At 43.6% G+C, this 22,238-nt stretch overlaps 1 protein-coding gene across 6 annotated transcripts in view; it reads left to right on the forward strand.

Annotated features, from left to right (window-relative positions):
- The window catches only part of FAM13C (family with sequence similarity 13 member C), a 503,775-nt gene that overhangs the window by 419,528 nt on the left and 62,009 nt on the right, over positions 1–22,238 (forward strand). For all 6 annotated transcript variants that reach the window (XM_073685472.1, XM_073685469.1, XM_073685466.1 and 3 more), the window contains exon 9: positions 842–954. In XM_073685472.1, coding sequence (XP_073541573.1) covers positions 842–954 — 113 coding nt within the window. The remainder of the gene's footprint in view (positions 1–841; positions 955–22,238) is intronic.

A 22,238-nucleotide genomic window follows, 5' to 3' on the forward strand; every position in this document is an offset into this window, starting at 1 on the left:
TACTGGTTAGCTGCCTTTTATGTACTTTGTGGGAAAACTGTTTCTCTTTGTGTTCTCTGTCTTAGATTGTTTTGCAGGCAATGCTCCTAAGACTCGTTCACGCCACTATATTATCGGTCTGAGTATGATCCAACAAAACATCGGATCACACTCGGACCAATGTTAGTCTCTATAAAATCACCTATAGGTAGCTAACCTGAAAGTCAATGTCTGACCTATCAAAAAGTAATTTAAATGACTAGAGATTTCAGACAAGACAGAGTCTGCTCAAAAAGGAAGATGCCCATCTGTAGACATCTGTTTCAGGTTCTTGCCCCCTCATCAGCACAGGACAGGGTATTATTGTAGTAGCAGGATTGCTGGATGCTAACAGAGGGGAGGGGTCATTACTAAATCAGTGTACACAGCCACTTACTCTATTTTCCTACCCTGTGTGAATACATTAACTTTTTATAGCATTGCTGAAAGCCTACGTAAACCAATCATGTGCTGATGTTGGGACAGGTCTGATTACTGAGGGATCTGGAACAATACCGGGTCACTGCTTAAAAGTAATGTTTCCAAAATGTGCCCCTGTTTACGGCTCTCGGTGCCGGGTGTCATATTCTGTCTGTACGAATGTTTTTGTATTGAGCTGGATGCTGCAGGCTCAGGTGCCATTCGCTTTTTGTTTCCAGATTATCAGGAACATTTCAGCTGTTTTCCAGCGAGATCATGTTCTCTCAGCAGACAGACAAATAATTCTCTTTTTTTTTTTCTCGCTCTCATTTTATTCTCTGTGCTACAAAAGATGCAGCCATTTACTATAGAGTAATTCACTTTACTTATTTTATTCCTCCAGGAAATCGAGACTGTAAGTCAATGCCTTCCCGAAATCTGGACTACTAAAGGGATGACGTCTCATGACCATAGCCCTCACTTATCCTTCAGAGGAGCCACAGATTTTCAGCAAAGGTAGTACTTCTTCTGTATTAGACATTACATAACGTCCAGGACAACGCCACAATGCTGAGCCCTGGCTGTGATAAAGTGGCTAGATAGCTCTGTTTGTCCATGTCAATGACAATGAAAGGAACCAGCCAGCTATCGGGCACACAGGCTGCAAGAACCACTGTGCGGTGCCAAACTCTAATCACGTCCTATTTATCCGAAACGTCTATTCAAGGGTATGGCTGAAGCTGGACGGGCTCTACTGGGGAGAATACAGGGTCAGGTTAATGAGCCAGATGAGGGGGTCACATTATTTTCATGTATGTTTGAAATGTAACTAAAAGATAGACGCACATGCTGAATTATGCTGGAAGATTTTTTTTTTCCTCTAAACCCTCTTAATTATACAGTCATGGCCGAAAGTTTTGGCACCCTTGAAATTGTTCCAGAAAATGAAGTATATCTCACAGAAAATTATTGTGCAAATTGCCTCTTCAGAAAAAAAGAGGACTTGAACTCTATAGCGCCACCTATTGGAAGCAGCAATCCTACTAGTCACCATCGACCCTTTACCGAGTCGTGCAATATGACTTAGGATAAAAGCCAAATCAGAATCTCAATTTGCAGACATGGTGTTTCGGGCTGTTGGCCCTCGTCAGTGCAAAGTATGAGAACTGATTTGGCTAGATGAGAGGCTCTGGGCTGAGGTCTAAGGGGTAACATTTCTCCTTGTGGAGAGTGACTATTGCAATCACACATGTTTATTTCCTTTGTGTGTTTTGGAACAACACAACTAAACAGAGAGAGAAAAAAGCCAAGTTGGACATAATTTCTCTCAAAACCCCCATAATGGGTCGGGCAAAATTGTTGCCACCCTCAACTTAATACTTGGTTGCACACCCTTTGGAATAAATAACTGTAATCAAACGCTTCCTATAACCATCAACAAGCTTCTTACACCTCTCTGGAAGTTTGGACCGCTCTTCTTTTACAAATTGCTCCAGGTCTCTCATGTTTGAAGCGCCTTCTCCCAACGGCAATTTTAAGATTTCTCCACAGGTGGGATTTAGATCCAGACCCATTGCTGGCCACTTCAGAACACTCCAGCGCTTTGTTTCCATCCATTTCTGGGTGATTCTTGATGTATGTTTATTGTTTGGGGTCATTGTACTGCTGGAAGACCCCTTCTGACACTGGGTAGTACATTGCAACCCAAAATCCTTTGGTAATCTTCAGATCTCATGATGCCTAGCACACAGTCAAGGCACCCAGTACCAGAGGCAGCAAAACAACCCCAAAACATCTTTGAACCTCCACCATATATTATTTTTTCATTTGTTTTATTGAAAACTGTTAAAGAACACTAAAAGACTTATTCAGAAGAAGGAAACTAAAGTACAGCAATATGCATTGTTCTTCAAAAGGTATATGTGACATACAGAAGTAGTGATGTTGCAGATTGTGACATGCAGAAGTAGTTCTGTTGCTTTAAAAGCATTCAGCAACTATTAGAAGTAACACAAGCACAGGAGACAGGAAGTGTTGTGCTCCAGCAGCATCCAGCAACTAGAGGGGTTAACACAGTCACAGGAGAAGGGAAGTGTTTTAGCAGAGCCCCAGGGGGATTGTGGAGAAGTTGTTTACTATTCTGGCTGCAGCCAAAGGAAGAAGTGGTGTGTGTGATCTGTATCTCACAGAAGTGCAGGAAAGAGAACAGAATTCAAGTCCAGGGTGAAGCTCAACATAGGTCAGATACCCTGCACTGTTAGTTCAGGAAGTCTATCATCAGGCAGGAAGATAAGGACTGGAAGGAATTGTGTCACAGAGGTCATCTCCCTCATCAAACCCTTCCCCCTCCATCTCCATGCAGGATAAATAATGCTGTGTACTATTGAGTCCTTGTGAAGGAAAAGCCTGTGGTTGTGTATGCATTAAAATTGTGCTGTACTGTGTTACCGGATAATAGACTGTGTACTGCTGTGCTGCAAAGGAGACTGTACTGTTATTACTGGAGCCTGTTGCTCAGAGACTTTTCCATTGCACTGGCCGTGCCTCATTAAATGTCACTATTCTACTGTTTATGAAGACTCTTGTCAGATGTGTCTGGTCAACAACTGAATCTATCGTGTGCCTGAGAGAAACTGCAGCCTATGGTCGCCCTGAGTAACGGTTCCCCCAGTATTCCAATGAATTCATGTAACCGGTCTCACCCCTATCTGAACTTAGGCGGCGTGCGTGTAACATATATATAAAGGAGTTGCTAACCTCCACCATATTTGACTGTAGGTACTGTGTTCTTAGGCCTCACTACGTTTTCAGTAAACAGTAGAATGATGTGCTTTACCAAAAAGCTCTAGCTTGTTGTCATCTAACCACAAGACGCTTTCCCAGAAGGATTTTGGCTTACTCACATTTATTGCCGTCTAGCTTTTTTATGCCTCTGTGTCAGCAGTGGGTTCCTCCTGGGTCTCCTGCCATAGCGTTTCATTTCATTCAAATGTCAGTGGATAGTTTGCCCTTAAACTGATGCACTCTGAGCCTGCAGGGGATACCTTGAATTTCTTTGGGACTTGATTAAGGCTGCTTATCCACCATTCGGATTATCCTGCGTTGCAACCTTTCATCAATTTTTCTCTGCCATCCATTTCCAGGGAGATTAGCTATCTCAGGTTGTAAACTTCTTGATTATGTTGCGCACTATGGACAAAGGAACATCAAGATCTCTGGAGATGGACTTGTAGCCTTGAGATTATTGATATTGTTCAACAATTTTGGTTCTCAAGTCCTCAGACAGTTTTCTTCTCCTCTTTCTGTTCTCCATGCTTAGTGTAGCACACACAGGCACACAATGCAAAGATTGAGTCAACTTCTTCCCTTTTTATCTGGTTTCAGGTGTGATTTTCATATTGCCCACACCTGTTACTTGCCACAGGTGAGTTTGAACGAGCATCACATGCTTGAAACAAAGTTTTTTACCAATTATTTTGGAAAGGTTCCAACACTTTTATCTGTTATGTGTGAAATGATGTCCAATTTGCCTTTTCGGCTATGACTGTATATGTGGTTTACTGCAAGTGTGTTAACCCCTTAGTGACCAGGCCAAATTTTTAAAATCTGACCGGTGTCTCTTTATGTGGCAATAACTCTGGAATGTTTCAACATATCCCAGCGATTTTGAGATTGTATTTTCGTGACACATTATATTTTATGATAACAGTAAATTTAGATCAATAATGCATTGCGTTTATTTATGAAAATGTCAGAAATTTGACAAAAATGTCTAAAAATTAGCACTTTTCAAACTATGAACAATGTTAGAAGCCTTAAAATTGTAGCATTCATTTTTCATTTTTTCAAGGAACTTTACAAAAACGTATTTTTTTAGGGATCTATTCAGTTTTGAAGTGACTGTGGGGGAACTATATATTGAAAACCCCCCAAAAGTGATACCGTATTAATAACATCGGCCCTCAACATATTCAAAGTTGCAGTCAGGTATTTACTTAACCCTACTGGTGCTTTTCAGAAATTAATGCAAAATACCATGACAGGAAGGAAAAGTGTTATTTTTAACACCTGAATGATGCTAACTTCTGAACGGCAAACTGTAAGGCCGTTATTTGGTCGTGAATAGCCATGGCAGCCATCAGGACCACGCAATCATGATCTCAGGGTGCCGATGGGGTTTATGAGGGAACCCCCACACTCTGCTAACCATATAGATGCCATAGTCACTATTGACAGCAGCATCTTAGGGGCTAAACGACCATGGTTGATGCCAACACTGATCATGGTTGATGCAGGAGGGTGTCAGCTATAGTGTACAGCCAATAGCTGCTGCATTTTCACCTGTCGGGGGACGTTATTCACTTATATCTGTATAAAAAAAGGCAAGGCCTTGTGAAAAAAATGTATGAAAATCCATTTTTACTATTCTGAGACCAAAAAAGGATGCCGAAAATGGTCAAGGAATCTTAATTGAGAACTGTATGGAAGGAAGAGTCCTAGCTGAATACATGACCGCTGTGGTGTATTTATTCTGGTCACATGCCGAATGAGACTTCTTATAGTTTAATAGGTTTATAGCAGAAACTTCTTAGTTACCTTCTACGTCATAATTGTGCCCCATTTCATCTGTTTATAGTGTGTATTACCTCAAAGAAAGGAATCAGATCTGGGCTGCAATAATGGTATTTTATAGCCAGATCCCTGCAGACTGTTTAGTCATTGCATATATTGGACATATTGTATATTCAGCAGTGTGAAGTTTTGGTTATTTGTTTCTATAGCTACTATCATGAACATAATAAAATAATGTATTAGGAAGTTGTGTAAATGGAAACGCTACAAACATAAAGGTAACCTGCAGTCTGCTGATGGACTATTGCAGAACAAAAATTAAAACTGTTATTTTCCTTAATTAGGTTGTCTGGTCTTTTATGAAAAGTCAGCAGCCACTCTCAATGTGACTGCAGATTTCTGAATCGTGACAGTGTGCAGTGTACATGCTGTCAGGATTCTCTGATGCTGGTGACAGCAGACTGTCATGTAAACATGTATACATGCGGCCACATGCCAACTAGACGTGCTTGGCCTTTCTCAATTCACTTGTATGAGGGAGGCTGAGCATGTCTAGTCTGAATGTGGCCGGAAGTGTGCAAATTGCATACTTGTGGTCACGTGACCACCCACTCCCGCTTGCAGTATTAGAGAATACTGATAGTTTGCATCCTGCAGACTTTTATCAGAAGACCTTTTTTGATACATTTTACAGTGATGATACGTTAGCTGCAAAAGAAGATTAGAAAACCCATTGTTCGTCTGTTGAGATGTATTGTGCATAGCAAAGTAAAAATAATTAAATACAATGCGTTCCAGACTATGTGATCCTCCACTCCAGGACTCCCAACCTTGTCCTCAAACAGTTGTACAGATAAGCTCATGTATAACAGTACAGCTACTGTTTAGCCACCAATATCTTATCACAAAAGGAAACAAGTGATTTCCTTTTTTCACTGACTGCTTTTGTTCTTTTCTATCAGGGTATGTTCACACAGATCATATACTCTGAAGACTGCAAACAAAATTTGCATGAATTAGCTGTGTATCTGTTGTGGATTTTACTGCGTATATAAGGGTAAATTTCACAGTGAAGATATGCAGCATAGATTGACTTGCTAGCAATCTACAATTCGCACCACAGGTTTATTTCTGTTTAAATGGTGCTCAGATTTTTTTATACAGTATTTGGGTAAAGTCAGTCTGCAGCCATCAGCTCAAAAAAGGCTAACCCAGACAGACATGTACTTGTCGCTCCGTCTAACCCAGAGGAGCCTCAGCCTTCAACCTTTAACGCCTATTGAGGTATCTGAACTAACAATGAGACCCCTGGATTGCAAACACAGAGTAGCTGCTAGCCAAAGGAGTGATCCTGAGGCAAGGATTGTTACACTAGCCAGGACAATAACGGGAGGGACAGAACCAGGGACTGGAGGAAATACTATAGTCTGAGGAATAGCCATGGTCGGACACCAGGAGGTTACTCAAAAGCAAAGTCAGACAAACTAATGTCAGATCAGGAGGGATCACGTAGAAAGAAAAAGTCAGGGTCACAAGTCGGGTCAAGGACAGAATGAGAAGAATAGCACCAGAATATATGGAGTAAACTAAGCACAATAACTACTTAAAGAAGTTGTCCACTAATTTTACATTGATGCTCTATCCTTAGGATAGGGCATCAATATCTGATCGGCTGGAGTCTGACATCCAGCACCTCCGCCGATCAGCGGTTATCACTTACTTGCTGAGCTTGGCCGTCTACTAGTAGTGGCCGGGGCTTGTTACTGCACATTCGTCTCCTATTCAATTCAATAGGAGGCAGATCTGCAGTACCCCGCGGCGGCCACTACAACTAGACGACTAAGCTCTACATGTAAGTGCTTCCGACTGGCATCGCCACCACCGATGACAGCTGATCGGCAGGGGTGCCAGGTGTTGGACCCCAGCCGATCAGACATTGGACATCAATGTAAAAGTAGTGGACAACCACTTTAATAACTTAAGTAAGGTGTGGCACTGGCCCATTGGCCACTACAGGGAGCTGATTACTCCTGCCACACTAGTATCTATGGCTGAACAGCGCTTGAGTTGTCTAATGAATCAGTCACGACATCTCTTCCATCACTATCTCCGCTCTTCTCTGACTTTATAAAGACAGAGCTATCAATCAAAGAAGAGGGGGGTGGAGATAGAGGGAAAACAAGTAGGTGGGAAGGTGCACTTAAATGTTTGGCCAAGCCATGATGCACCTGTGGCGCCCCTGAGAGTTCAGTCGCCACAGAGTTACTGCACCTCACCCAGAGGTGTGGTGTCTCCTTCTCTCAGGGAGTGCTGCCCGGAACCCCAACACCTGCATCCAACACTCCACCACTCCAGGCCGGCTGGAAGGGCAAGATGCATGTGCACAGCTGCTGAGCCCTGTCCCTGGCTGGAGTGGGGGGAACCCAAAGGTAGGGGGAACCAGTAGTGGGTGTGGGTGGAGGAAGCAGTTTAGAGGAGCACCATAGAAGGAGGCATATAATGGGAAGCCATCTTAGGGTGGCAGATGAGTGAGAGAGGACAGTCAGTCAGGGAGCAGAGTCTCATTAGGAGCTCTGCTCCACAAGTAGGGCCTAGTCCTAGAGGCCCAGGAGGGGAGCAGAGGAGTAGGCTCCGTTGTAGTAAAGGGATCCCAGGGGGTACGGCGAGTGCAGGATGGCACCCGTACACCCCGAATCTGTCAGAAGACAGAGGGATCATAGGCTGCAAGAAGGGGACCGGCCCCTGGACCAGTCATGTTACTCCAAGTCTCGGCTGGAAAAACCGGAGGCTTCTAGCTTTCATAGTCCAGTTGCCAAAGCCTCATTCTAATCTCCGTGAGGGTCAAGCAGGTCCGGGAACTCCAGTAAGACAGGAGGGACTTCAGAGTACCCGAGCGTGACTCAGAGTGGGGAAGCGCAGGGCAGGAGGGAGAAGACCCAGCGTGAAGACGGTCTAGAGAGGAACACAAGAAAGCGGGGTTCCGTCAGGTGCTCCTAAATTGTCTGAGGAAGAGCTGAACCCCCGTTCTGGTGAACGCAGCGCGACGTGGGAGGCTGTAAGCTGGACAGTGCAACCTGAGGAACTTAACAACTGTGAGTAAAGACTCGGATGACTGCACCGCACCGCCTCCGTCCATTATTTCAGCTGCGCCATCTTTCCCCCTGCACTACAACGCCCAGCGCAACCCACACTATCTACACTGCCCTGAAGCTAGCTCTTCCTGTGGAGAGCCACACCATCCCTGCTGCAGTAACATCGGCTTCAGAGGACTGCTCCGCAGCGGGGGCTCCCTTTGGCCGCACTCCACAGATGGCGTCACGAACACTTCTAAAAACTACAAAACCCCATATAAATAACTTTCCCCCTTTTTGTTGACCGCCCTGGGCCACGGACCGGGCCAGCCACAGTGATATCCCCCACCAGCAGCCTGAGGCCCGGCTGCCGAGTACCCCACGGCCCTGGGGGCGCGTCACACCGGGCGCCAGTGTTTGGTTTTAACAGTCATTTTGTGCTGAAAGAGTCCCTTTAAGGATTATTTTTTATCTGCCCTGTGTAAGCTATACAGGTAAGCTGATTACTATCAACTGTTACAACGAGAACTGGCTCCAAATATTTATCCGGCACTGATCTTCTTTCCTTTATTCATAATATAGAGGAATACATTCTATAATTGGTTTAGTATAGCTGTATAGTTCTATTGCTTTAATAGTTTCTCTACAATCTTTGCATAAATCCAAATCTTTTGGACAGTGATTATGTTTGAAGATTTGAATGGCAAAGTGATTAAAGTGATATGTCAGGAGTGGGTCAGGTTTCCCACCTGGTGATTAGAAGACACAGAACTCCATCCTTTTACTATTTGTATTTTCCCTAAATTTACAAGTTGTTTTACCTTTGGAGTCTTTCCATCCTTCTCTGTAAAGTCATGTATATTTGTGTCATCTCTGAAATCTTTGAATGCAGTGCTGCTAGAAGATTCTGGTAGTGGCTCTTTCATAGAGAAAAATGGAGTATTTGGCCAAGCCAAGGGTTCCTGTTTATGGTGGGGGATTGAGAGAGATAGCGGTCAGCCAAATGATCGTTTATCCCACAGCTATCTAATATGTATGGCCAGCTTAAAGAGGTATTCTCTAGTTTAAAAGTTATCCCCCACGCATAGGATAGGGGAAACTTCACGATTGCCGAGAAGTCCGACCGCTGGGACCCCCATCCATCCCAAGGACTTAGACTCTGAAGAGCCCCATGTGAATGGAGCGGTGGTCAATCATGGAACCGACTGAGATAGCTGAACGCTGCTCTTGGTTGATCTTCAGCACTCCCATAATGAAGGGAGTGGCAGTGCTCATGATTGACCACCATATCGTTCACACAGGGAACTTCAGAGTCCCAGTTCTTGGGATCGATTGGGAAGTTATCCCCTACCGCATGGAGAAGAGATCATTTTTAAACTTGAGAACACCCCATTAGCAGAGAATTAAAGTGAGAATTCTTTGCAAAAAGCATCTCCATCCCGCATTAAACAGACAATTCATTAACTTGAATAGGCACCACATAATGCCGTATATTCCATGTAATGGCGCCACATGGAAAATGACAAGTTTCTGTCAGTGTTCACTATGTTACCTCCTTTATGAAGTCTTGGAAAGTAGATCAAACACAGATGTGAACATAGCCTAAAAAAGACAGCCATTTTTTTGTGATGCACGCTGTAATGTCTGTCTGGGTACAGGTCACACTTTAAATACCTAGAATTAAATAAGATCAATTATGTCAGATAATAAAATTGTATTTGCGGTACTGCTTTTCTTATGACACATGAGCAAATCCTGTACTTAAAGGGACTCGTTGGCACAACTGTTCAAACCAAGGACAGGCGCTCAGTGCACCATGGCGGGGTCAAACATTTATACACCCCTCCCTACCTCCTTGTTGTCCCTCTTTCTCAGCTCTCTGACTCTATGAAGCCAGAGCTGTCAATCAAAGAAGGTGAGGGGTAGAGATATAGGGAAAACAAGCAGGTGGGAAGGTGTATGTAAATAATTGGCCCCGCCATGGGAAGGTGTATGTAAATAATTGGCCCCGCCATGATGCACCAAGTGCCTGTACTTAGTTTGAACAGTCATTCTCTGCTGACCCTCTAATGCAAGCCTTGCATATGGACCCGTATTAGAGCCATGTGCCTCAACCCTTAAAGTGGCGATACACGGTATAATATTATATGGCCCAATAAAGAATCAATCAGAATGAAAATATATACTGAAAGTTATTCTGCGCTTTTGTTACAAGTTTCTTAATTTCCAACTTATTGTAAAATATCACAAATTTTTCAAATTTTATTGGAAGTGGGAGAATTTGACCTCTCCAATGCATAACAGGAGGCAGTGTCGTAGTTTGAAACTCGTGGGCCGCAATGCAAAATCTCCACCTGGCCTCATGAGTATCATGGATCTTTATTAGTGGTGGTCTTCTCATATGGACCCTATTGGGCCCCTTTGGGTACTAGGGTGCGGGTGTGACTGCAACCCTTGCAACCACTATAACCACACCCCTGACAGGAGAACATAAGTTACACGTGTCAGTTCGACATTTCTCCATGTGTACCGAGTTTACAATCATTGTGCTCTGAAGGTATTATAATGTGTAACAATCTATTATATGAACACTTTGTTCTGACACAAACAATTTCAGCTTAAAAGTGATGTAGATTTAACAAGTAATACAAAGACATTTTTCATGGCACCCTGCTCTTATATTTTCTGCAGCAACAATGACTACAATTGTGCATCTGTTCTGCCAAGGTAAACACTAATTCTACATCCATTCTCCTCCAATTTTTCTTTACTAGGCGATTTTTTTTTCCCTTGATTGTCTATCTTAAAATTGCCTACAATTACAGCAGCGTTGAATAAGCATATGTCGTCTCTGCAGGTTATTAAACCCAATGTAAATTGCTGTCCTAAAGAGTAAAAACTGATGAGATCCGTGTCAACTTTGTAAAAAGACCTTCATTCTTTTACCATTGTTAATATTTTAGACCACAAATGTAAATGTTTAGCTCTTGACTACTTTTACGTCTAGAAATCCCTATAAACTGGTAATCATATGAGAAATGGTCACAGCAGATTTTACATAAGATTTGTTACCTCTCCTTACTTGTTTTGTCAAAAATTTATATTGACCAAATTGCAACAGTTCCGTAGCTTATTTCCTAGAATTCTGCATGTGCCGTTCCCCTGCTATTCCTAATAGAGGTGTGTATGCAAAAGACAGATGATTGGTACCAGATGGGGGTGTGTCCCTGCACTTAAGGACGTTGTCCAATCAGTGTAGCCAATGTCAAACTGTCAGGACACACCCCTTTCAGAAAGGAAATGGTGACGATCAGCTGCCGATTAATTCCTAAATTTCTAAGAAAAATAACAGAGAAACGGCACAACATTGATTTATAAGAGGAAATGCTCAGAATTGGTATTTTATGAGGAATGCAAGTATTTATTAAAACAGACATGTTAGGAGAGGTGAGGTTTCCCCTTTACGGTGGAGATACACAGCAATATGAAAATCATGGTGTCGTATTGTGACATCGCGTTTAATGGTTGTCAGGCTGATCATGTGCAACGTACAACCTACTTCAACTGTTATGCCACCAACGGAAAAAAGCAAAGCATTTCGGGGTTTTGTCGTGAGTCACACCCAACTTGTCTCATATAGGCCTCCATGTATATTGTTGGCAACTTAGGACTTTCATGTAACCAATCTGTGATTTGGATTTCTACAGCCAAATTGCAGCTGTCAAATAGTCACATGAAATAAGTCACAGAAATGTTTTCCATCACGCCATTTGTTTTTTACTCGCTGTCGCAGAGTTGTTGATTAGTCTTAAACTTTACACAATATTATCTGTTATAGAATCATAGAATGTTAGAGTTGGAGGGGACCTCCAGGGTCATCTGGTCCAACCCCCTGCTCAATGCGGGAGTCACTAAACCATCTCAGACAGATGTCTGTCCAGCCTCTGTTTGAAGACGTCCATTGAAGGAGAACTCACCACCTCTCGTGGCCGCCTGTTCCACTCATTGATCACCCTGTCAAAAAGTTTTCTCTAATATCTAATCTGTATCTTCTCCCTTTCAGTTTCATCCCATTGCTTGTGTTTTCATGTGCAAATGAGAATAAGGATGATCCCTCTACAGTGTGACATCCCTTCAGATATTTGTAGACAGCTATTAAGTCTCCTCCTAGCCTTCATTTTGCAAGATAAACATTCCCAGATCTTTTAACCGTTCCTCATAGGACATTGTTAGTAGTCTGATCACCATCCTGGTAGCTCTTCTCTGAACTTGCTCCAGTTTTTCAATGTCTTTTTTTCAAATGTGGTGACCAGAACGGGACACAGTATTCCAGATGACTTCTGACCAAGGAGGACCTGGACTCATTTTTGTAAGGATGAGGAAAAAATCCCATTTGTTATAAAAGGAGAAGGCGCCACATACTGAACAATGAAAGGGAGTGAGAAAAAAGAAGAAAAAATTAAAAGCTAAAATATTAGGCCATGTTCCCACATGCGAAAATGCTGCATTTTTTTTCCTGTTTTTTCTTTTTTTCTTCAGATATCTGCATTAAAATGCTTCCCATAGAAACTTAGAGAATGAATACACTGAAAAAGGCACAATTTAAAAATGTCTTTGCACAGTGGTTATGAGTTATCATGAAATCATAACCATTTTGCTTCAACTGTTTGAAGTTTTCGTGTGCGCATTAAATCAAACTATGTGGGAACAGGGCCTGGTGTGTTTGCTTTACTGCCGTGCATTATTATATAGCATATAGCAGTGTGTGATACTTCATGCTGTATTGATGCCCATGCTTCATACTGTATTGATGTTATATATGTATAAGACGAGACCTGATGAGATAAATATCCTGATGGGAACAAAAAATGATGTCAGGTGACATATTATGCTTGCATAGTGCGTAGTTATAGTCCCACGGTGCAGCACAACATACCTCTTCAGCAGCACCAAACAAATACCACGGTGCAGCACAACATACCTCCCCAGCAGCACCAAACAAATACCACAGTGCAGCACAACATACCTCCCCAGCAGCGCCAAACAAATACCACAGTGCAGCACAACATACCTCCTCAGCAGCTCCATACAAATACCACAGTGCAGCACAACATACTTCCTCAACAGCGCCATACAAATACCACGGTGCAGCACAACATACTTCCTCAACAGCGCCTTAAAAATACCACAGTGCAGCACAACATACCTCCCCAGCAGCACCAAACAAATACCACAGTGCAGCACAACATACCTCCCCAGCAGCGCCAAACAAATACCACAGTGCAGCACAGCATACCTCCTCAGCAACACCATACAAATACCACGGTGCAGCACAACATACTTCCTCAACAGTGCCATACAAATACCACGGTGCAGCACAACATACTTCCTCAACAGCGCCTTACAAATAACACGGTGCAGCACAACATACCTCCCCAGCAGCGCCAAACAAATACCACAGTGCAGCACAACATACCTCCCCAGCAGCGCCAAACAAATACCACAGTGCAGCACAACATACCTCCTCAGCAGCACCATATAAATACCACGGTGCAGCACAATATACTTCCTCAACAGCGCCTTACAAATACCAAGGTGCAGCACAACATACCTCCCCAGCAGCACCAAACAAATACCACAGTGCAGCACAACATACCTCCCCAGCAGCGCCAAACAAATACCACAGTGCAGCACAGCATACCTCCTCAGCAACACCATACAAATACCACGGTGCAGCACAACATACTTCCTCAACAGTGACGTACAACTACCACGGTGCAGCACAACGTACCTCCCCAGCAGCACCAAACAAATGCCATGGTGCAGCACAACATACCTCCCCAGCAGCACCAAACAAATACCACAGTGCAGCACAACATACCTCCCCAGCAGCACCAAACAAATACCACAGTGCAGCACAACATACCTCCCCAGCAGCGCCAAACAAATGCCACAGTGCAGAACAACATACCTCCCCAGCAGCACCAAACAAATACCACAGTGCAGCACAACATACCTCCCCAGCAGCGCCAAACAAATACCACAGTGCAGAACAACATACCTCCTCAGCAGCACCATACAAATACCACGTTGCAGCACAACATACTTCCTGAACAGCGCCGTACAAATACCACGGTGCAGCGCAACATACCTCCCCAGCAGCACCAAACAAATACCATGGTGCTGCACAACATACCTCCTCAGCAGTGCCAAACAAATACCACGGTGCAGCACAACGTACCTCCCCAGCAGCACCAAACAAATACCACGGTGCAGCACAACATACCTCCCCAGCAGCACCAAACAAACACCACGGTGCAGCACATCATACCTCCTCAGCAGCGCCAAACAAATACCATGGTGCAGCACAACGTACCTCCCCAGCAGCGCCAAACAAATACCACGGTGCAGCACAGCATACCTCCTCAGCAGCGCCAAACAAACACCCCGTTGCAGCACAACATACCTCCTCAGCAGTGTCAAACAAATACCACGGTGCAGCACAAAATACCTCCCCATCAGCACCATACAAATACCACAGTGCAGCACAACATACCTCCCCAGCAGCACCATACAAATACCACGGTGCAGCACAACATACCTCCCCAGCAGCGCCAAACAAACACCACGTTGCAGCACAATATACCTCCTCAGCAGTGTCAAACAAACACCACGGTGCAGCACAACATACCTCCTCCGCAGCGCCAAACAAATACCACGGTGCAGCACAACATACTTCCCCAGCAGCGCCAAACAAATACCACGGTGCAGCACAACATACTTCCCCAGCAGCGCCACACAAATACAACGGTGCAGCACAACATACCTCCCCAGCAGCGCCAAACAAATACCATGGTGCAGCACAACATACCTCCCCAGCAGCACCTTACAAAAACCCCGTTGCAGCACAACATACCTCCTCAGCAGTGCCAAACAAATACCACAGTGCAGCACAACATAACTCCTCATCAGCGCCAAACAAATACCACGGTGCAGCACAACATACCTCCCCATCAGCACCATACAAATACCACGGTGCAGCACAACATACCTCCCCATCAGCACCATACAAATACCACAGTGCAGCAAAACATACCTCCCCAGCAGCGCCAAACAAATACCACGGTGCAGCACAACGTACCTCCTCAGCAGCGCCAAACAAATACCACGGTGCAGCACATCATACCTCTCGAGAAGCGCCAAACAAATACCACGGTGCAGCACAACATACCTCCCCAGCAGCACCAAACAAACACCATAGTGCAGTACAACATACCTCCCCATCAGTGCCAAACAAATACCACGGTGCAGCACAACGTACCTCCCCAACAGCGTCAATCAAATACCACGGTGCAGCACAACATACCTCCTCAGCAGCACCAAACAAATAACACGGTGCAGCACAACATACCTCCCCAGCAGCGCCAAACAAATACCACGGTGCAGCACAACATACCTCCCCAGCAGCGCCAAACAAATACCACAGTGCAGCACAACATACCTCCCCAGCAGCGCCAAACAAATACCACGGTGCAGCACAACATACCTCCTCAGCAGTGCCACACAAATACCACAGTGAAGCACAACATACCTCCTCAGCAGCGTCAAACAAATACCACGGTGCAGCACAACATACCTCCCCATCAGCACCATACAAATAACACGGTGCAGCACAACGTACCTCCCCAGCAGCACCATACAAATACCACGGTGCAGCACAACATACCTCCTTAGCAGCGCCAAACAAATACCACGGTGCAGCACAACGTACCTCCCCAGCAGCGCCAAACAAATACCACGGTGCAGCACATCATACCTCTCGAGAAGCGCCAAACAAATACCACGGTGCAGCACAACATACATCCCCAGCAGCACCAAACAAATAACACAGTGCAGCACAACATACCTCCCCATCAGCACCATACAAATACCACAGTGCAGCACAACATACTTCCCCAGCAGCACCAAACAAATAACACTGTGCAGCACAACATACCTCCTCAGCAGCACCAAACAAATACCACAGTGCAGCACAACATACTTCCCCAGCAGCACCAAACAAATAACACAGTGCAGCACAACATACCTCCCCAGCAGCACCAAACAAATACCACAGTGCAGCACAACATACTTCCCCAGCAGCACCAAACAAATAACATGGTGCAGCACAACATACCTCCTCAGCAGCACCAAACAAATAACACGGTGCAGCACAACATACCTCCCCAGCAGCACCAAACAAATACCACAGTGCAGCACAACATACCTCCTCAGCAGCACCAAACAAATAACATGGTGCAGCACAACATACCTCCTCAGCAGCACCAAACAAATAACACAGTGCAGCACAACATACTTCCCCAGCAGCACCAAACAAATAACATGGTGCAGCACAACATACCTCCTCAGCAGCACCAAACAAATAACACGGTGCAGCACAACATACCTCCCCAGCAGCACCAAACAAATACCACAGTGCAGCACAACATACCTCCTCAGCAGCACCAAACAAATACCACAGTGCAGAACAACATACCTTCCCAGCAGCATCTAAAATATACCACAGTGCTGCAATATATATTGGATTGCATTGGTGGACAGAGCAAAGTGTCCACTGCTGCCTGCCCTCCCAGCGGAATGCCAGCTGTCTGACCCTTGGCATTGCCAAAATTACAACACAATTATCCCTTCTACTGCCTGTCAGTCCCATCCTGCTCCAATTCTGTCCCTTGCCTGCTCAGTACCCCCTAGAGTTCCAGGATAACCTAAGGTGGTTCTTAAGATTGCAGTGACCAACAGCCTTGCTCATTTCTGAGGTAGGAGGCTACTCTTTCCGGGCTGGGCTGGTCTGACTGTGGCTTTTTGATCTGTGCTGACTTCTGGCTCATTCGTTCTCTTGCTAGTGCCAAATGCATTGTAATGTGGAGCACTGGCAATTTTAAGGGCTGGGACAAGGGACGCAGGCCACGACACACTTTCACATTGTTTGATCCTGTGTTTTGAAGCAAACAAATGCAAGGAACATGAATAGATTGAATAGATGTGAATTGGGTGGTGTGGTTTATGTGTGCCAAAAAGCCAGGGCATTTACAGAAGAAAGAGAGGCTATATATGACTTTGTGATATGGGTTCTAGATTATTTTTAGAAATAAAATTGCTTAGAAAAGTCCCATAGTAACATGTACAGGCCTTTGCTTCCATTTTCAAGCACCCTATGTTTCAAAATAGAAAAAAATGGTCAAAGGGAATTTGTCAGTATAATCTAACCTCGTAAGCCGTCTATATGGGAATGCAGGGCATAGGAAGCTGAATGAAATGACACCTTGATATCTGCGATACAATATCTTATTCCAGAGAAATCTATGTTTTTCTTAATATGTAAATGAGCTGTTAAAATCTATGGGCCGGACATAGATCTAACTGAGAATCTGCCTCCAGAGGTTATTTTAAATAAAAGCTGGCGTTACCAGTGTGAGACATGTAGATCAGGAGAGAAGACTGTCAGTGATTACATGTCTCACACAGGTAGCTCCCCCTTTCTTTTTAAATAATCTCTGGAGGCAGATTCTCAGGGAGATCTATGTCCGGCCCATAGATCTTAACAGCTCATTTACATATTAAGAAAATTGTTGATCACTCTGGAATAAGTCATCGGATCAAAGATATCAAGATATCATGTTCTTCAGCTTCCTTTGACCTACGTGTGCATACAGATGGCTTAAGAGGGTCGATCCTACTGACAGATGCCCTTTAATATTTCAAATTCAAAAATGTTCTTATTTTATATCCATCATCAAAACTCCGTTGATGTCTTGGTCTGAGTATCTTTCCTGGCAGCTCCACTTCTGTTTTGTGCCCAAAACAAGACAGAGCATCCTGTATTGGTAAGTGATCAGTACTGTGTTTGAAGGGGGCTGGCTGCTTATTTCAATAGGAAAATGAGTCCCCTTCTCTGTTAAAGCCAAAGCATAGTCCGAGATGCTTGGCTTCACATACAGCACTGATTGCCCTGTAAATCGGCATACGGATGCGTACAACTGTGGCTCAGGAGACCATAACTACTAATAGGCCTCTGAGCCGCCACTCATTATTTGATCTCCCTGTGGCTTTTCTGCCCTAGTTTCAGTATTTCTGTTGTTCCTAAACAAAGTTATTACGGTCGTTTTAGTACATAGTATAGTTTTGCTAAAATGTGATCTCCTTAATGAGAGGAGGGTTACATTTGTATAAAATTACTTATTATAGAATTAGTTAAATATTTTCGGTGAATTGGGCATTATGAGAGGAGGGTTACATTTGTATAAAATTACTTATTATAGAATTAGTTAAATATTTTCGGTGAATTGGGCATTATGCTGGCAGTAAGAGAGGATTTATCAAGATAAATGCGCAAAAAAATACTTTGCACCAGATATTTATATATATATATATATATATATATATATATATATATATATATATATATATTACATCTTTATTAAAGAGACAGACAAGCCAAAAACATAGAAAGATTAAAACCATTTAAAAAGTACAACTGTCTGTAGCATATAAAGAGGCTCAAGGTAAAATACAACAAGATCTCCACTGTCTAAATATTCAACACTATATAGTGCTAATCCCATAAGGACTAACAAGATAAATCCAAAGGAGTCATCAATACCAGCAAATGGTTAGTAATCCGTGCATGTAGACATCAAAATGCACAGCAAAAGAGTGGATATTTGAATACATGTGGAGATGTGAAAGCTAATTGTCATGTAATGGAAAATATCATGCATAACAGAATCACCTATAGGAACCTATTGTTGGCACAAAAGGATAGTCACCTGAATATAGACAGACAATAGCGAGAGAAGACCCCACACTTATCTACACTATAGTTGTGGCTTCGCCAAAATTATATAGGACATTTCTGTCGCAATGTAAGCCAATAGGCGGTGCAATCTTAGACCAGACAATCTAAAAAAGAAAAACAGATTTACCAAACATCATGAACCACTGTGATAAATCTGGTGGATTTAAAACTGTCTAGTCTAAGGGCCCCCCATATACATTAGACTGTCAAACAATGCTGTCTCTCCATCTCTTTCACACGTCCTGATATTTCCAGTACTGGAAAAAACAGTTTCGGAGATATCCGTGTCCGTGTGTTGCATACGTGTGGCAACCGTGTGCTGCCTGTGTGCTGCATCAGTATCACACGTACCGGCGCTTGAGAAAAGCCGGCACAGTTTGAGCTGTTCCCAGGCACCATGTGCTGGACATAGCTCTCATCATTGTCCCCTGCTCGCACTGAGATCAGAGCGAGCAGGGGACAATGTTGAGAGTTGTATTCATCCCCCGCTGTCTATATAGAGTATAAAATGAAGAATAAAATAAAAAACACATTACACTCACCTAATTACACACACCTAATCCCCTGAAGCCCTTGTCCCTAGTGAAAAAAAACAAAAAGCAACAATATCCCTCAGCTGTCAGTTGAAAGAATCCATAGTGTCCCACGCCGACCGCTCATGCTGAAGAGCAGGGGAGAATGAGAACTGCCTCCAGCACCTGGCGATGGGCAACAGCTCTAATTGTACCGCTATTTCCCAGGCGCTGGTACGTGTCACACTGGATGTCATCCGTGTGTCATCAGTGTGCATGTGTGTGGGATGTTTTGCGGCTCGTGCTGTGTGCAAAAAACAGCCATGTCAGCGTGTTTTGCCCATGGACACACAGTCCATGAAGACACACTGACATGTGAAAAAAACCACGTGTTTCAGTGTCTCCGGTACGTGTGGAAACTGTCACCACACATCCTGGAGACACTGACGTGTGAAAGAGGCGTTAGACAGGAGCGCTCGTTCATTCAAGCGCTGTTGTGTTCTGTATGAGAAAACCACCGGCAGACATCTCTACTGTCCGCGTGTCTGTGGGAAAACAAAACGAACAGCAATCCGAAATTGGACATGCTCGATCAATATTTTCCTCAACAGTTAGTTGGCCGGTGGCCGACATTAGTCTAATGTGTATGGGAGCTTAAAGGGATTCTGTCACCAGGTTTTTGATGCCCCACCTAAAAACAGCTTGAATTAGGGGCAGAAACCCTGATTCCTGAGATGTCTCAATTACAGGGTTTCTTGCCACAATTCTAATAAAATCACTGTTTATCTGCTGCCGATCTGACAGTTCTCTGAATGCTGAGCTCTGTATAACCCCACCCACACCCCTGATTGGCAGCTTTCTGTGTACACTGTGTATAGGCAGAAAGCTGCCAATCAGTGCTGGGGGCAGGGTTATAGAAAGCTCACAAATAAGGAGGACTACATGGCAGCAGGTTTACTAGTCCTCTAGTGATAATCTCCTGCTGATAAATCAGTGATTATATCAAAACAGCAAGAAGCCCAGTAAGTGAATCAATAGAGGCTGGAATCAGGGTCTCTGTTTCTACATTATGCTGCTCTCAGATTAGGTGGTGAAAACCTGGTGAGAGGGTCCAGTATTAGGTATTTTTTCTCAGGAGTGGGAGCCAAAACCAGCAGTGGGTGATAAATGCAGAATTGGTGACTTGTTTCTATTATACCTTTTCTCTGATTGTTCCTCATCTGGTTTTGGCTCCCACTCCTGAGAAAAAATACTGACCGAATACTGACCAAATACTGATAGTGGGGCCGTGGCCTAAGTCTGCCTGTCTATGGATCAGACAGTATTGATAACTATACCCAATGAGTGCTGACTTTCTTACTTATAAGGATGTAATGACTGACGCTTGTAAATGATCTACAAGACGTCTTGTTTATTGTAAATGTACTTATGTTCTAGCTTGAGTTGACATAACTATTTTTATTGCAATGGGGATATTTACTGTGCATAATCAGTGAGGCAATGGCACACAATACAGAGATTCCTGACATTTGCACTCTTCATCTGCTCTGTAATGTAGATGGCTACTTTGCTGTTCTGGGTAGATATAATCTCCTGAGTATTGAGAAAGTTAAATCTGCACAGGAAAGCAACTCATGTATCTGAAGGTGCAAAATATTAGTTATCTATGTAAGAATATTTAATAAAAAATTACAATATCCGGTGCAGACTGGCTGAATGGGCTACCAGGCATGGCCTATGCATTAGAGAGGCCCACAGACACAGACGACACCTAGAAAGTGCTATATATATTTTTATAGTGGTCAAGTTTTGTTTTTCCTATGAAGAGTGCTGAATCCAATACTTAAAAGTCACAAAATCAGATAGTTAAATGGTAAAGTTCTTCCTCCCTGCCTCTAGGAGGAGCTCACTGCACTTTCAGTTTAACGAGGACACTATGCTCCCCCTTGTGGTGATTGCAGGCCACAAGAATTTTATTATTTAAATAGCAGTGTCTTGGAGAAGGAAGCAGGGGCTCTTTATGAGAAAAACTCATAGAACAGTCTGTACCGTCATAAGCTCATGCAGAAAATGTATCTGCTCTCCTTATCTAAAAATCTAACAAAAAATAACATATTAATAACTTTACATTCTTGCAGGTTATTCATTTTATCTGCAAAAACTCCAAATAGAATAATGATTATTGAATATGAAAGGGATGTAAAGAAACTTTAAGCAGGTTTTTGCCCCTAGAAGTGCCACCACTGACAGCCCTCTACCTGCAGTCTCCAACACTGTCCTTATTACTCCAGTACATGAAAATGTAGTTTAATGTCCGGTCACATTACATGCTAATCAGGACCAGGGTGAAACTAGCTCATAGGAGCAGAGGTGAATCCCCCGGTAGACCCTCCCACACCCTATATAGTTTGTAGTTGGCATAATACACTTGATTCACTATATAAAATGGCAGCATCTCATCATTCATGTAACAAACTACCAGGTTATGAAGAGTTAGATTTGAGCATGAGGATAATATTTACATGTAGCTGAACAGTGGACCCCCAGAGTAAATGTTACTGGTGGTCCCTCAGGTCTATCCCATCAAGAAGCTGGAGCTGCTACAGAGTCATATCAAGGTGTTCTTGCCTTATTTCCACTGTTTATAGCTTAATAATTATTGTTCCTGAGGAAAGGGAAAAATCATAATAAGCCATTTGACCTCTTCTGAGACATCAAACCATATCTGGTTGGAACAGCTGGAACTGATTCTGCTGTGTATCCACCTCCTTGACTAGATAGCCTTCGTCA

Source organism: Phyllobates terribilis, unplaced genomic scaffold, assembly GCF_046119375.1.
Source record: "Phyllobates terribilis strain yellow unplaced genomic scaffold, ASM4611937v1 Scaffold_5__5_contigs__length_657084704, whole genome shotgun sequence".
In the NCBI taxonomy this organism is placed as follows: Eukaryota; Metazoa; Chordata; class Amphibia; order Anura; family Dendrobatidae; genus Phyllobates; species Phyllobates terribilis.